Source organism: Biomphalaria glabrata, chromosome 3 (assembly GCF_947242115.1).
Source record: "Biomphalaria glabrata chromosome 3, xgBioGlab47.1, whole genome shotgun sequence".
Classification (NCBI taxonomy): domain Eukaryota; kingdom Metazoa; phylum Mollusca; class Gastropoda; family Planorbidae; genus Biomphalaria; species Biomphalaria glabrata.
Window position 1 is genome coordinate 7,903,693 of NC_074713.1, and position 17,155 is coordinate 7,920,847.

General features: G+C 33.3%; 2 protein-coding genes across 3 annotated transcripts in view; one reads left to right on the forward strand and one right to left on the reverse strand.

Annotated features, from left to right (window-relative positions):
- Nucleotides 1–3,945, reverse strand: part of LOC106052582 (lysosomal cobalamin transporter ABCD4-like) — a 28,089-nt gene extending 24,144 nt beyond the window's left edge. The window contains exon 1 of the mRNA XM_056023366.1: nt 3,837–3,945. Within this exon, the coding sequence (XP_055879341.1) occupies nt 3,837–3,886 (50 nt within the window). The 5' untranslated portion in view covers nt 3,887–3,945. The remainder of the gene's footprint in view (nt 1–3,836) is intronic.
- Nucleotides 3,946–4,104: 159 nt separating this feature from the next.
- On the forward strand, nt 4,105–15,970 carry LOC106055947 (intraflagellar transport protein 43 homolog A-like). 2 transcript variants are annotated; one of them, XM_056023367.1, is made up of 9 exons: nt 4,106–4,238; nt 6,376–6,483; nt 7,064–7,125; nt 8,424–8,462; nt 9,501–9,550; nt 11,031–11,103; nt 11,285–11,360; nt 15,483–15,545; nt 15,624–15,964. In XM_056023367.1, the coding sequence occupies exons 1-9, from the start codon at nt 4,191–4,193 to the stop codon at nt 15,741–15,743; spliced, it is 639 nt and encodes a 212-aa protein (XP_055879342.1). In that variant the 5' UTR covers nt 4,106–4,190; the 3' UTR covers nt 15,744–15,964. The 2 variants fall into 2 exon arrangements, with proteins under 2 accessions (XP_055879345.1, XP_055879342.1); XM_056023370.1 differs by lacking the exon at nt 8,424–8,462 and having other exon boundaries at nt 4,105–4,238; nt 15,624–15,970.
- Nucleotides 15,971–17,155: the final 1,185 nt, after the last annotated feature.

Genomic DNA, 17,155 nt, shown 5'->3' on the forward strand with positions numbered 1-17,155 from the left:
CATGCACAACGACCAACCGCCTTTAGTTTTCCCCAACTATTGTATGGTTGGACTCAGAAGCGCCCGAAGATCCCGAAATTAAAAATCACAGACTTCACCAGGATTCGAACCTCGTTCGGAAGCCAAGCGTTTTACCGTTCAGCCACTGAGTCTCCTTAGTTCGGTTACCATCTTCTAAAAATCCTGGCCTACAACTTCATTTTCCATGCTGCATATGAATGTCTTTGTCTATATTGAAAACTATGCCAAACTTTGAAGTCTTGAAAAATCCAGCGATTAAACACGCCACTGCAGTTGATGTGCTCAACTTGTGACCGTGGTGGTGTGTCAGGGATTGGCCTCTCTAAACACAGGAAAAATTGCAAAGTGAGAATACCGTCTCTAGTAACGTAAAATAACAATATACTTGGTTTCTGCGATACAACGGCGAGGATTTGATCTGACAGGCAGGGCCAATTCCACCCACTGAACAGGCTGCAAGTTTTCATCATGCCCTGGCTATAATTCAAAAAACAGAAATGAAAAAGTGGTTTGAGTGCTGGGACAATTACCAAAAAGCCCGTGGAGTCTGGGAGCGCATGAGGCGCCCTGAATGCACTTCCCCATGGTGGAGGCTGCCCAGGCCTGAGCAAGCTATTATAGCACAGTGCAGGACAGGCCATTGCTGATCTCCGTCTCGACAGGTCTGGGAAACCAAAAATTCTCGACCTGTATGGTGATATTTATGCACTACGCAAGACAGCAGGGTTTCTGTCCAGGGCTTTTACAAGAGAGGATTTGAGCCTCTCAAGCCCTCACGCAAATGGAGTTTGATGATGATGATTGTTTATCGACTTATTTCGATTAACTTAATCAATCAACTTCAATGAAGAAACCACCAAGAGAGCTCTCGAGTGCTGGTCCACAATGAAAAGAAGAAACATTAAGGATTTTTTAATCACAGCAATTATAATAAATAAAACTTGTCTAATTGATGACCTAACTATATGGTCATCCTGACCTGCGTATGTTGATAATACAAATGACAGGATTGCCTGGAGTGTGCCACCAAGCACGTACAGAATACAGATGTCAATGTTATGATTTGAAAGTTATTTGATCCATCTACTACTGACATCAGAATAAGATAGTGTGTACTTTGTTGCAAGTCGCTACCTATTCCTAAGTTTGATCATTACAAATAAATAAATAAAGACAGTAGTGGAAAGACAGACATTCTAGTTAAGATTTTAAAATACTAGTTATGTACTTTGTAGTTTCATTCATTTCCTCTACGTATATAAATCATTACCAAATCTAAACCGGTTCATTTTAAGTATAGATTATGCAAAGATTCATTATATATACAACACCTCACCGGATATTTCTTTCATGCATTTCTGAGCATCAAGCTCCACATGAGTGATTGTGAGAATCAAATGGATGGCCGTCTAATCGTGTAGTATGCGCTTCGGCCTGTCGTCACGAATTCGAACCCTTCCCGCCGTCCTCCCCAGCCGTCTTGTAGGGGGCTATGGGTTAATTTCTGAAGGCAGGTTGAGCCTAGTAAAACAATCTTTTTTTTCCCCAAAAGATTTTGATAGACGCATGCCTCTTTTTTTTTTTTAAAATAGGCGCGGTATTGTGGCTGTTTGGCTTTCATGGTACAGGTCTATTTCTTTTCAAGGTGGCTGTAGCCAGAGTCAGCCATACCAAATCAAATCTAGTGTACACAATTAGTACACACCAATGTGACCTACTTTTAAGCTGAAACGAAAGAGGTCGACAAGTTCTGTTGCAATTTTTAAAATGCAGGGAGGAGGACAATACCAAGCTTGCTCTCACTTTGAAACACAAACTACGACAAAAGAGAGACAAGACCCAATATCACACGTAGTGCCAGCTGCCACGTGGTCATACAAACAATCGTGTTGTTTTTTTAATGAGACAATGGCACAACAAGATGGCGTCAGAAGCTTAGAAAAATCTCGTCCAATGAGACTAAAGCGACTAACCGATGGACTATTTACAGCAAGAGACTGTAGGCCTACAACTTAAAGTAGATTGGTGACAAAACTAAGCCTCTGTGTGTGTGTGTGTGTGTGTGAGTGTACGTTTTTCAACGTTTACTAACTTCATTACCTCCCTTTCTCCCGTCAACGGTGTTGTACCCTGACCTCCGTGACCGTGTAAGTCGAAGGCGCCGGTTGCACCCTTTTAATAGTGCCAAATCTTAATTGTTTACTAAAATTTAAAAAATGCGAACAGGAGGAGCGGGGAGAAAAGAAAATGAGTGAGACACATTATCAGACATTCATTTTTTTCGAGGGCGCCACATTTTAGAGACAGTAAGACGGCCGATCCAGATAGCACTATATTTGTTTTTACATGTTTCGGATGTTCCTTCAGAGTTGAAGATAGTTTACTTCCTAGTCCAAACCTCACGCAGGACGACGGGGGATGGGAGCGGGCAGGGTTTGAGCCCTCGACCGTCGATAAATCCGAACGACAGTCCAGCGCGCAAACCGCACGACCAGGCAGCCATCCATATAATGTATGCTTACTCCAGAAAAGGCAGAACCAAAAGTTTGCGTATTAGATTCCTAGTTCCTGGATTAACTGCTCTACTGGGGCTATGGAAGTTAATACATTCTACAGCACATGTATTGTAGAGCTCTAGAACATCCACAGGAACTAGATCTTGATCTGATCTATACTGTGAATGATCCTTTACATTCACTCCCTAGTTGTAAAGCTATAGACTCCAATTAATTAATCCCGATGGCAAGATAACATTTCAAAATCGTGATATAGGCCAAGGCCTATTATTGGTGCAGATCAATGCTGTTGGAAACAAAACATGTAGGCCCGTACACATTTTCTTTGTAGTAGGCCAAAATATTCTGATACAATTTTAGATATGCGGGTTGCGCGAGCGCGCGTGCAACGAGTATAGCCAAGATACGTTAGATATAGGCCTATATATAGGCTCAGCAGAAAAAGGATTAGACATTGGTTACTGCAGTCTGTTTTAAATGTTTCATGCGTTCCTTCAGAGATGAAGATTGCATCCTAGCCCAAGCCCCCCCCCCCCCCCCCCCCCCCGCATGGTGGCGGGCATGGTTTGAGCCCGGGACCATCGAGACAACACGCCAGACCAAACGACCAGGCAGCCATCCATAGTGTAATAGTTACATTTTTTGAGTGTTGTTCCCTACATGTCACATAGTCACTCAATATCAGTCCCAGCCCCAACCAAGACATGTATTCAATATTTGATAAAGGTTCAATATTGGAATATAGGTCTACTAAAATAGTATTAATTTTACACGCCTTAATCGTAGCAAATAGATTAAATACCATCTCATCTGTCCCTGGACACAACGGTGCTGTGACAGTTCGCTAACTAGATCACTCAAATTGTCCCGGTCAGCAGCTATTCTTAGTAGGCTAACGAGAGACAGGCCAGTCCTTTCTTTTACCTTGTCCAGCCAGGTTAAATAAAACGTGGTATAATGTTAACAACTATTACTATTATTATCTAATAGTCTAACTCAACATCTAGATCTAGAATCTTCATTTATGCACATATATATACAAAAATAATGTTCATTCAACTTTGACCTATGACAACATAAGTAACCTATGCCCTCTGCATATAGATTTCTACTTTCGCTTTTAACTCGACGTGACTTATTAATTATTATCTAGTCAGGCAACGCATAATAACCCTATTATAATTAGGATTTATTCCATTAATCATATAGCCTTCCTTTGTTTAATTTGACTCTAAAGCAAAAAATTGCAACTAATTCAACGTTTTATTGTTAAGAGCAATATAAACTAGATTAACTCACTCATTTAACAAAGGTCGTGTCACCAGCCGACCTCCTCGGTTCGTATCCATAGCGGTTCACGACCGAAACAACTTTTTGTGAAGGGATCCTTGTTTTATATTGTCGATTTATGAGAGTAAAAAAATATGAATACTTTTAGCGAATGAAGACGTTCAAATCATTACAACATAATGCATTTCTGTTCATTATAATTAAAACAATAACGACTAGATGTAGATCTACACATATTTACTTTTAAAAATTTAAACTGTTATTTTTAATAAATGCTTTATCTTATTTGTGTTAAAGCTTAATCCATGATTAAAGTTATACTTTTTATTTACATTTGTTTACCTCGAATACCAAAGCGTCAAAATGGAAGCCGATGGTCTTGGCCTTGGGTTCGGCACTTCACAGAAAAAAGTAATGTATAAATATAGGAAATAGAACACACATCTAGATCATTTTTTTAAAGTAACTAAAAATAGTGAATTGCTAATAATTTCGCGAAGTGTTTCTTAATTTTAATTTATTTAGATCTAATTCATTTTTTTTTTTAAATTGTAGATGGCCGCGACTTGCGGCTAGCCTTACTCTTAGCCTTAGCCTGCCTTAGGCTTAGGGCAGGCTTAGGCTTAGGTTGTCTGTTGACCCTGATTTACTCTAGACTCTAGATTCTCTAGATTAGATCTAGATTTCTACATTTTCTACATCATCTGTGATCTAGATGAGTAGAATTTCTAGAATCTCTGTCCTAGTATCTAAGAATACTATGATAATGATATAAATGATAATCTATTATCTAGTCATCCAGACTCTTGACTCTAGTTTTAAAAAGCTATATATATTATATATATATATTATTATATAGATCTAGTTACTATTACTAGTAAAGTGAAAGTCTGTTGTCTAGTCTGTAGATTAGATCTATAATATATTACATCTAGTTCTAGTCACTAGTCTAAGTCTAAGATTTAGTTCTATTTCAGTATATATACATATGGATCTATCTAGACCTAAAATTAGTTACTAACAATACTAACATTCCCAAAACAACCATAGACATAACGTTATGATAAAGTGATGGAAACTAAAAGTTTGCTTAGATTTTTTGAGATTTTTCTCAGACATTTGACAAAGCTCACCATCATTATAGATTGCTTGAAAATTAAAATATTTTGGCATTGCTGATACATTACCTCGATGAATTCAGGATTTTTTTGATAGGGAGAGAATGAACTGTTATAATAAATCAAAAAAGTTAACTTAAGTGTACCCCATGGAAGTCTTTGGTCAAATACTACTTCTAATTTACATAATTGATTTACTAAATTGCATCAGTTCCGGAGATTATTCACTGATGATTGCAATAATAAATAGAGCAATAAAAACAACACAAGATGCAAAAGTTTTACAAAGAGAATTAGATGAATTACAGAAATGGAAATCAAATTGGAGCATGTCTTTCCACCCAGTTATTAAGAGTAACAAAAATTCTAAAAGAAATAAATTCCCCTTATCTTATTCATGATAAACAATTAACACAACCTAAAAACTCAATTTACCTAGGTGTTATAATAAATGAAAAACTGCCACATTGATGAAATTATTTTAAAAATCAAACAAAGCATTAAGGTTTAATTAAAAGAAATTTCTACAAATCAAAGAAGAACATAAAACTAAAATGTCCTTTAACCTTGGTTAGGCCAATAATAGAATATATATGCATCCTCTATTTGGAACCCCTCAACTAAAGAAAACATTAAGAAACTTGAAAAAACACAAAAATAGAGCAGTTAGATTCATAACAAATGAATATTCACATTTGATTAGAGTAACACATTTAGTAAAATCATTAAATTTAGAAACCCTTCATAAAAGAAGACTTAAAAGTAAAGTAGCAATTATACATAGAACACTGAACCATTATCTTCAAATACAAAAACAAAACCTAATAAAATATTCAGAAAGGCACATTTCTTGTTCTATATGCTAGGATAAATTTGTACAAATGCTCCTTCTTCCCTAGTGCTATTAGAGTATGGAATGGGTTTTCCGAATCAGTTAACTGTTATTGCTTTTGATTTAGAGCCATTTATTAGTACAGTTTGTTCTCTCCTTATCAGAAAATCCTTAATCCACTGATGCAATGGACCATCGATGTCAAAATATTAAAATTTTTTAAGCAAACTATGGTACCGGTAGTGTATTTTGTCAAAGGCCTTGGAAAAATGTTATAAGATAGCATTTATTGTATCAACTTTTACAACAGTATTTATTAACTTGAACTATGACATATCACCCCCTGGTTTCATCAGAATCCATTCAGCCTACACAACCAAACCATATGCCCACCTTTTCTCATTTTCTCATGATTACATCAAAAACTTGCACACTCTCCATAAGAGTTATAATATAGATTATTATTTTAAAAATACTTCCTTAAATTCCTTATCATTTTATTGCCTTTTTTGTTTGGGACATGTCTTAATTGAAAGTGTATAGCTATCTATATTGAAATATAATTAATATTTTTCATTTTGTTTATATGTTTTACCAGAGTGCCAAGTCTGGGAGACGAGCAGCACAAGCTACAAGTAGTCAACCTGCACCTGTACTAGATGAAGTAGAATTATCTTCAGAACCAGCCTCCAAAAAGTCTACAACAGTAAAAGCTCAATGCTTACATTATTATTTTTTTATATTCAATTTCTTTTTATCCATTGAAAATTATTGCATTTGCTGTAAAAGTATTAAACTATGTACAGTTTAAAATTGAAATATCTTTGCCAACTACAGCCAGTAATTAGTGACAATAATATAGTATGTTTAAAATGTGATCCACTTGGCATTCTATTGTTGGCCTGTAAAATACTTGAATTTCCAAATATCGTTTTATTCCTCTTAAGATTACACAATTTTTAACAATAGATAATATACTTGGTCAGTGGCTGAATGGGATTTTCCCATTTAGTACCCGCTTTTATTATGGGTTACTGCAGCTGGGGAAGTCAACTTTTGTCACAGAAATTTGACACCAATGTGAGCTTTTCTACATCTAGATTTACTGCATACCTTCTGTAAAGCTTTTAAGTTATTAAAAGAAGCTAAAATCAATCAGAATCTTTTAGAGGATAAAAATTAGCCAACCCACTACCAATTCCTAAATATTTGGAGGCTAAATTGAAAATAAAAATGCAACTGTTAAACTAGTAATCAACCTTGATAGTTCCTTTCATTTTCCCTAGGAAGGACGACTAAATAAAGCAGTTTCAGGCTGGGGAGAAGAAACTCCTGCTCGTAAACCACGGTAGGTTATAGACCTATTTCTTTACTTAATGTTGTGTTGTTGTTTTTTTCGTTGTTTTTTTTTTTGTACATCATGGATGCTATAGTTCACTTTTTGACTTTTTGTATACATATAGAGGCCACACCGTTTAAACTGTTTTTATCAATGTTTAAATATTTCCATTATTTGAAGAAAACAGTTCAGTAATATTAATAAATATTTTATAAATTTCAATAATAATTTAAAATAAAAATAATTAATATAGAGACATTAGTAAGAAAATCATATTATATTGAATTAAAATGAATATTTTATGTGCCTAAATGAACAAAATATGAAAATATAAAATTATTTAAAATATATACAAATTGCTTCCTTATTGTATTTTGTTTTTGCAAATCTTGTGTGTGTTGAATCGAGTTAACTGGAACACTGCTCAATTGGATCAGCCACTTATTTGGACCAAATCCTAAATAACCGAAAATGATCCAATTATATTTATGTAATATTATGGACTAATTTGCATTAATATTTTGTTTAATTAAAGCAAAGAACATGATAACAAATAAGAAAAAATAATTACAATGAAAATGAAGATTAAGATGCTGAAATTGTTCCTTGAAATGCAGTGAAAAGACTGCATTGGAAGACCAGGAAAATGAGTTTGCGCGTGACAACACAGAATACTGGGAAAGGCATTGAAACTTTGCACTGTAATGGCATGAAAGAAGAAAATAAAGGCAGTCAATTTCCTGCTATAGAAGTTTGTGGTGATTTTGTTCCAGTTCAGTTTGTCTAGAGAATGCATCAAGTCACACTGGATTAAATTTTAAAATGTTGACTGGAATTTCTTTTTTCTATTGCCTTGCATGCTGAGTACCTAAACTGTGCTGTAGATCATTTCCAAAATTTGCTTGCACTTTTTCCAATTCAATGAACAAAGTTTTTAAGCACCAGTATCTCTTGTTTGTATGTTTGCTTGACACATATATTGCTCATTTAAGGTTTAATTAAGAATAATTATAGAATACCCCTAATAGTTTAATTGAAAAACTGGTTATTAGGACCAAAATGATTATGTCACATTGTGGTCAGATTAACTGGATTCAACTATATATATATAACATTCTGATCAGCTGATGTAGTTTATAATTGTATGTGTTTATAATTGTATGATTTAGCGTTTTGCTTATGTCATGTTTAGATCAGTGTTAGGTTGCTTCTTTTTATTTATTTATTTTTTATGATAATTTTGTTTTAAAGTAGACATCTTTATGTTTTGCAAAATTTTGTGTGTTGCATGTTTCTGCTTGTCACAGAGCTCGGCAATTAGGGGAAGGATTTGAATCACATGAAGAGTAAGTTGATCATTTTAAATATATTTTTATCACAAAGTTGAAGTCTTAAACTAGTGTTTTATGTTGTTTTTTTGGAATGATTGACAATTAATAATTTTTTAAAAAGATGAATAGCCATAGTTCAATGAAAGTTATCAGTTCAAAACAGTTATTTTTATAACAATATATTTATCAGTAGTTTAAATGATTACTTCAAAGATCTGGATATATTAACAAACAAAAATTATTTCTAATCAAGAATGGTATATGAAAACTTGAAACATTTACTCTTTTTTTTAAACCTCCAACTTTGTTCTTATCAAAATGTTGAAATCTATATCAGTGGGAAATTTTAGTTTGAAATGCTCATTGCACACCTTTTGTATTCAATAGTGAAAAAAAATTTTTTTTAAATGTGGACAAAAAACATCCCAGTTTGTTCACTTTAAAGACTAATGTAAAATAATTGTTTCCCCTTGACTCTTTGCTGTGAGCTGTTTCTTTTGACAATATGCTATGTTAAAAAAAAAAAAAAAGTGTTGTTCACAATATTCTCATTGCATTCAACTCCACATAATAGAATACAAACACACATTTTATTATCTAAAGGTTGAACATTTTTTTATTGAAATTAGCCTTTTAAAAAAAAAAACTGTTGTTCAAAGTGCTCTTTAATTAATTTTTTTTTTTTCAATTTCTAGTTATCTTATCTAATCAAAGATAACAATGAATCTTAGTAACCATTGCTTTATTAAGGACCTAATAGTGATAAAAAAACAACTAATTGAATTAACTCAAACATTTAAATGCATACTTTGCCTGATAGACTGAAGGCTTGTGTGCAAGTAAATATCTAAACAGTTCACTAATGAGAGCCATTTATTCATTTTTGCTTTCATAGATTTTAAATAGAATGATCATAGAGACCAAAAACACATACACAGAGAAAGATAGACACACAGTCAGAGCTCTGTTTGAATTGTACATACAGACAGAAACATGAACACAGAGCTCTGTTTGAATTGTATACACACGTTTTAATGACATGTTTGCTTTCAGTGACAGACTAAATCAGAAAGCAACAGACAAAGATGATGATTCTGAAAGTGGTGAGTACTAGTTGGAGTTGTTACTCAAATTGTAGTCAAAAAAATATTTTGACTACATAAGTTGCACTGGACTGTAATAATCACCCAGAGCTTTAACGAGTAATATATAAAAAAAAAACAACGTCTCAGGAGGATCTAAGTCTTAGTAAAATACTATACTGAAAGATTTAATATAATACTCTACAATAGTTCTTTAGCAATTATATCTCAATCCTTCACATGAAAGGAATAGTCTTTGCTAGCCTATTCTGGTTTGACATTTTATGTAGGTAGCAGGAGATAGAAATTTTCCACTAAAAAAAAAGTGAATAATGAAAATGACACATTTTTATGGAGTAGATCTACCCTTACTGTTAGTCGCCTCTGTCCTGTGTCTTGTGTAGATAAGTCTAAATGGAGGTAACACTCAATAACAGAGGTGAAAGGCCAACAATAAAAATGTTGTAGATGCTGATGAAAGATGTCAGACAAGAAGCTTAATATGTAATGAAGGGAGCGGTCGAATATTATATTAGCTAAATATCTACTGATCTCCCTCTAAAGCTGCCAAAGGGATTCTGTGTTTACATTCATTGCTACCCACAAAATTCTAGTCTTGTTTTTTACTAGTCACGTCACAGTCTCTAAAGTCAAAACTTTCCCTTTTTATGAAACAAATAACTTTTTGCGGCAAATTCGTACTAATGTCATAACACTACATATGCACTTCTTCCCATTGAGTGATTTGAGACTCACTGAACAATGAGTAGGATGAAGTAAAACATTTGTTTTATAAGAGGCTTAGTTTGTTTCCACACACTGCTGGCTGAGTGCTAAAGTGAAGACTGGTATTTTGAATTTCAGGAGCTTTAGAATTGACCTAAAGGTAACTAGCCATTGTGCTGGCTTTATGACACCCTCATGAACTGTCAGCCATTGAAACTCGTGAGCTATACATCATATGCCCAATGAATCGCAATTTCAGGGGTGACAGGTTGTTTTGTTTTGTATTCACATCAAATTATAATTGGCATCATTTTGAAAAAAATAAAAGGAATTATAATAAGTTAAGTTAATAAATAAATTAAGTTAAGTTAAATCCTTTCCTCATGAAAGATTTCAAGTTTATGATGAAACAAAAGTTATTTATAAAATTGATTTCAAATATCTTCATGTCCAAAGGTTATTGCATGTAAACAAAGCCAATTTGTGTCTGACAATGTACACAACCAAAAGTTCTCAACTCCTTCTTCAAATAATACCTAAAATAATGCTTCCAAAACATACCAGTTTTTGTAATTCACAGTATTGGGTGCTCGTCCTATTTACCTGCCAAAGTGTTGACTTTTTTAAATTTCTATATGCATACTTTTAACAAATTAAATTGACTTTTTAGAGTTTCAAATCTGCAGTTTGGTTTTTATTTAATTTGTTTACAATACATGCTTAAAAGCTTATCTTTAGAAAAATATCATTACTTCAATCAATATGATGTTCACAGATATACCAATAATACCAGAACTAGAAGAAACAGTTGAAGAGGACTTGTCCGCTAAAGTTGCCTCAGCACCAAAGTAATTATTATACATATTTATTGATATAATACATGTTGAAAATATAACTTTAAATAAAAAAAGAACTGTTTCTAAAGTAAACAAAGATATTAAAAGCAAGAAAGCATGAGTTCATGTATATCATTTGCAAAAAAAAATTATAACTTGATTTGTGATTAATTTAGAAATGTCTTGCTTACAGTGTTGCTGTCAATAGAGTGGCTACCTACAGAGAACTTGACAATGATCTCTTAAAACAAGCTGCATTTCTAACTCTGGTAAATTTTGACATAATACATTTATCATTGAAGGGTGCAGTGGCTGAGTGGTTAAGCACTTGGCTTCTGAACCTAGGGTCCTGGTTTGGAATGTTAGTGAAGACTGGGATTTTGAATTTCTGGATTTTTAGGGTGCCTCTGAGTCTAACCAACTCTAGTGGGTACTTGACATAAGTTGGGAAAGTAAAGGCAGTTGGTCGTGGTCCTGACCACATGACACCTTGCTCATTAGCTGTTGGCCAAAGAAACAGATGACCTTAACACAGTGGTCTTCAACCTTTTTTGGCCTACCGCCCCCTTTTAGAATTTTTTCTTAAAAAAAATCCGCCAGCGCCCCCCTCTAAGAAAAACAGTTATAAAGAAGCGTGAGAAGGCAAATTAGAACAAAATATCATCTATTTATTAATTTTTATGCTGTCAATAACACTTATCCCGCTTGGGAGACGACCACATGCCAAAGGCGATTGTTGTGAACTCCTTGGCCTATGACTGACGAGCTTTGAGGAGGACTGAGTTACAGAGGTGCCCCCCTTGCCTGTGAGCGCTATAAAGATTTATTCAGGCGCTATTTCGCTCTCACTGGCATAGAGGAAAGTACCTGGCAGCATCCTCTGGCAGCAGATAGCCCCTGAGAGAAGCAGTTCGAGAGCTCTTACAAAAACTGCGGGACAAACATTTGATACTCAAAAGAAAGCCATTATTGAAGACAGGCGCAAAAGACGGAAAGAAAACTTAAATAGAACACCAGCATACAACGGTTTTGTCTGCATAAAATTCGGGAAAATATATAGGTCGCAGTTGGGTTTGCGTAGTTGTGTGAAACACTGGACTCAGCCGTAATCTTCGGAATTAAAGGCAAAAACAGCCAATATTATCATTATACAAAAATTATGTCAAATAATTTGCAGTGATTACACACAAAAATTTATTGTAAAGACTTTCTTTCAAATCCTACTGTTTTTAGGTTTAATTGTAAATTTAGTTTTATTTTTTAATATAAATATTATTATTGATGAATTCACTACAAAAAAAAATCAAGCTAATGGGAACCTTGTGCCCCATGCAGTTGACAATATTAGAAATTTCAAGCTTTAAATTAGTCAAAGCAAGGCGAAGGTCTCCTCTAGTCGCTATATCCAGTCTATTTCTTTGCTTATTCATTAACTTTGTTACGCACTAAATTAGGTTAACCAAGTAAGTTTACTGAAAAGCTAAAACATAATTCTAATTTCGACCACAGTTTTGGAATTTTACTGAAACATTTAAATGCAGCCACATCTCTGTTGTGCCTCCAGGGACGTAGATAGGAATTTCCATCGTTTGGGGGCCAGGGGGCTTGACATCTTTGGGGGCCGCTGCATTTTGCGTAATATTTAATTTAATTAATTTTTAAAAAGCACTAAATTTCAAATTCCCCCCTCCCCCCCCCCCTAGCTACGCCACTGTGTGCCTCCTATGTTTACATTCTTTTTACTGAAGACATAGTTTTGTAAATCTATTTTTTCATGCAATTCAATTTGAACATCAGTAATAGATGTTTAATAATTGTCATTTATATATTTTTTTTTCAATTTTAGAAGCGAATCTTAATTTCTACATTGAGCATTTTTATGTGAATTGCAAAGATATCGGTGTCCTTGGGCAGTAATTCATTTGTCAACAAACAAGTTATGTGAGAGTGTAAAACTCTTTAAAATAGATTTAATATCTCGATAAAAGAGAAAATGATATTATCAATAAAAGTTAATCTCTTTCCTAGCAGTCGGAGGTTCGTTTCATTCATTTGTGTTAGATGCCTGCTTTAAGTCATCGCCAACCGTTGAATCTTCCAGTTTCTCAAAAAAAAAAAAATTATTTAAGAGCTTAAAAAAACGAGCCATAGCAATTAACAAACCCCTTTCGAAACCCAGCGAACTTCAGTTTACAACAAGTGTCTAACACCTTTTTCATCATTTGTTTCACAAAACTGTTGAAAGATGCGCTTATTTTCGGCATGGGTTTGTATTTTATTTACAGTTTTATAATTAGATTCAAATAGAAATGAAATTGCGGGCTAAACTTTTCTTGTGTATCATAACTCACAATGTGAATAGTGAATAGATCTGTTCTTTATTCTATATTACCTATAAAGTCATTGTAGCGTCCAACCACTGATGGTTTCCTATGTGTCCTCACAAGCTACATAACTAGACAATTTTGAAATAATATTTCATCTCTAACAGAAAAAAAAGTCTTTTTGTGTAACATGTTTTTAAAAAAATTTGGTTTTAATCAATTTTTCAACAATATCATAAGAATTTTTAAAAAGCTATGCATATTTCTATGAAGCCATTAAAACATATCCTGCTTTGCCATTTTTGTTTTTAATATTGTTTTAATTGTAGATTTTTATAATTGTTTATGAATATTCTTACATTATTTTTGGATATCGCTATATGTTCATGAAGCCGACTTGGTTTCATAACCTCATCTGAAAATGCCATCAAAGTAGAACTTACTTTTTTTCTAATGGCATTTCACTAAATCTCAAGGAAATATTACATGACATACCAGTGAGTTTTCGTAACAATATTTTATAAATGTTTTTTGTTTTTAAAAAGTTAAAATATTCTATTAAATGTTTTTTGCAATTAACATTTACGTATCTACATATTAACATTTGTAGATAAAATAAACTATAATATAAAAGGCGTATTACCTAGTTTGTTTATCAAATCTTAAACGTTTATAAGCGCGAGATCCAAGGACAATAAATACTCCCCAACCACAGCAAAAGAGTAAGAATCTAAAAATAGAAAGTAGGATTCCCGAACTCAATTTCTAACGCTGTTTCTGTTCTTAAATTAGAAGCAAGTTAACTATAATTTGTCTATATTTAGTTTCTCAGCTTTAATGTTGAAGAATTTTTAAATGTGTTTTGTTTCAGAGCACCTTTAGTTTCTTCTTTCCCCATTTTGTGCCCAGCGCCCCCTTACCGCCCCATTTTGAGCCCAGCGCCCCCCTACCGCCCCTTTGGCTCTCAGCGCCCCCCAAAATCTCAAAAACGCCCCCTAGGGGGCGATAACTTTACTATTTATCACTGATTGTTTGTAGAAAATTAGTCTCTATACAAGTGTTAACTTTTTTTTTTTTTTTTTTTTTTGCAAGGGTTAACATTGTGAGTGGTAAGCAAGTGTTAACATAGTGAGTGGTAAGCAAGTGTTAACATAGTGTGTGGTAAGCAAGTGTTAACATAGTGAGTGGTAAGCAAGTGTTAACATAGTGAGTGGTAAGCAAGTGTTAACAAAGTTTCTTTTTGTTGAGGTATCTTGTTTTTGCAACACCCCTCTGGAGAAACTAAGTTTAATGATCATTGTACTTGCGAAAAAATGTTATTGAACCTTAAAATTGGTGTATTGGCCTTAATTAAATTATAGCTTTTATATAGCGCTACTTTCATGCTTATAGCATGCTCAGAGCGCTATGGTCAAATATTATTTGTGGACCAGTGAGGGGAAGTGGTATCTGGTAGAAGGTTTTCCATGCTGTCTTTAGGCGCTCTGCTCAAGTTGGGTGTCGAACCTTGAGCCTCTTTCATAAGTAGCCAAGCCAAGTTCAAGCGTACTTAGCCTCTTGACCACACATCCCACGCAATTGCCATAATATAAATGAGAATAAAGTACTAAACATTTGAGAATCACTGCATTAGCCACTAGTCTATTGAGGTAGAGGGGTTAAAGCATCACTGATTACTCTTTTATAGTCTTCCACCATTTTCCTCTGCAATGAATATTGCTGTGACCTAGCAAACAGCTGAACCACATAAACTCAACTAAAGTTCTATAACTTGTCTACACTTTCCCATTCGTCAACACACTTGGCCATAAACCTCTTCTGTCCCTTCTTAACCTCAGTTCTTGTGCAGTGTTCAATAGCACGCTATATTGTGTGAGAATGCAGTGCACAGGACAGAGTTACAACAATATAATGGTCAAATTCTTGCTACCAATCATCCTATCAACTTGTGTGTTGATTTTTACCATCATTTGAAATAGAAACGAATTTCCTTGTTTTAATGGCAATTACAAATATTACTTTTAGCATTCAGTTACCTCAGCTGATGTAAAAATCCTATTCTTTCAGGACAATGATATTGATCTGAAATTATTAACCAAAGCACTTTCACCTCCTGAGGATTTGATAGAGGTAAGAAAATTAAACCTTTAGATATAAATTACTATTGTAATTGTACGCCTCCTAATAATTTTTTCTTATGTTTACTAGGATGATAAACCTTGGGAATGGGACAGATTATTTACAGAAGTTTCATCAGAGTTAAGATCAGAATGGGACAAAACAGATTCAGAAAAGGATGATGAAAAACCCCTTGATGCTGAACAATGATTTTTTCTTTTCCTTCCCAATGTAAATACAAAATAAATTGGATAAATTAGATAGAACAATCAGGAACAGATTTATGTTCTTATATGATGTTCTGTCATACATTCAATCACAATTATTCTCTTTCTAATGTTTATTATTATAAAGTGTTTATGATCAGACATTTCACCAAAAGGACAGCTTAAAATAATTTTTTACTCTAGAAGTATAAAAAAAACAGACTTAATTTTTTAATAGTGAACAAGTATTCTTAAAATAATTTAATAATTTAATTTTAGTCAAATATATTTTGCTATGAAAAACAAAAGTTTGAATGATTATGTTGGAGTTGGACTATAAATTATGACTTGTGACTTGATTGTTTTATCAATATTTGTGATATTTGTTTTAACTCTATTTTATTGACTTAAAGTCTATGTATTTTAATATGTTGTACAATAAAGAAAACAAAATTATAACCATGTTTCAATTTTTTCTTTTTTTATATTCATACTAATATTTTGGATCCACATTTCCATCTCAAAGAGGAATTTTAATTTCTTAAATACGTCCATAGCCAGCCTTATTGAAGGAGATCAAACTCAATATTGAAATTAGCTAAAAAAAATAAATAAATTTACAAACAGGTGCATTGGCAACATTTTAGTACTGATTACTAAAGAACTCATTATAGAATTCAAAAGAAAAAAGTAATTAACTCTATTAAAAAGTGTAAGTTGTTTTTTACTTTTTTAAATGTATCATGTCTCTCTGCTAAGCTACAAGTATTAAAGGTAAAGAATGCTACACAATCTTACTTGAACTTTTTTTACAATTAATAATAATAGGAAGATTTATTTTATTGGTCCAAACAAATGGAAATTCAGTTTGTTTTCACTTGTCAACCTCAGCACTTCTACTATAACAATCTATTATATATTAGTAAATATTGTGAAGCATTCATTGATCACGAGATTTCTTAAACTCTCATATGTATCCGCATCAAATTTTGTACACAGGTTCTTTTGACATCGTAGGGGGTCACTTAGAACATGTTTTTTTCAGATTCGCAACCTTGCGATGGCTATTCACAAAAAAAACACAAGCTCTATCAAACCTTAGCATTTTATTTTCAGTATTTCCCAAAAGGCTGCAGTCTATATAGAAAGCACAAATAGAAATATCTTATGATTTCATATTTTTAAGGCAATTTTTTTTCCTTTTCCCTAAGTCTACTTATTTTTAATATGCCTTACATCATTTCCACTTCCTTTTAGAGGTGGTCTTAATAAAATACAAAACCAATCCTAAAAGCATTAAAAGGATAAATCTAGATCTATTGTCATTTCGCTACATTCAAATGGAGCAAGATAAACAATTACAATTAATAAAACAAAATTGACATTTCTTTTTATTTAGAGAACAAAATATCAAAA

Coding starts and splice junctions, on each gene's coding strand:
- LOC106055947 (XM_056023367.1), top strand. CDS start 4,191: ATGGAAGCCGATGGTCTTGGCCTTGGGTTCGGCACTTCACAGAAAAAA. Junction 4,239..6,375: donor TCGGCACTTCACAGAAAAAA/GTAATGTATAAA, acceptor ATGTTTTACCAG/AGTGCCAAGTCTGGGAGACG. Junction 11,361..15,482: donor AAGCTGCATTTCTAACTCTG/GTAAATTTTGAC, acceptor CTATTCTTTCAG/GACAATGATATTGATCTGAA.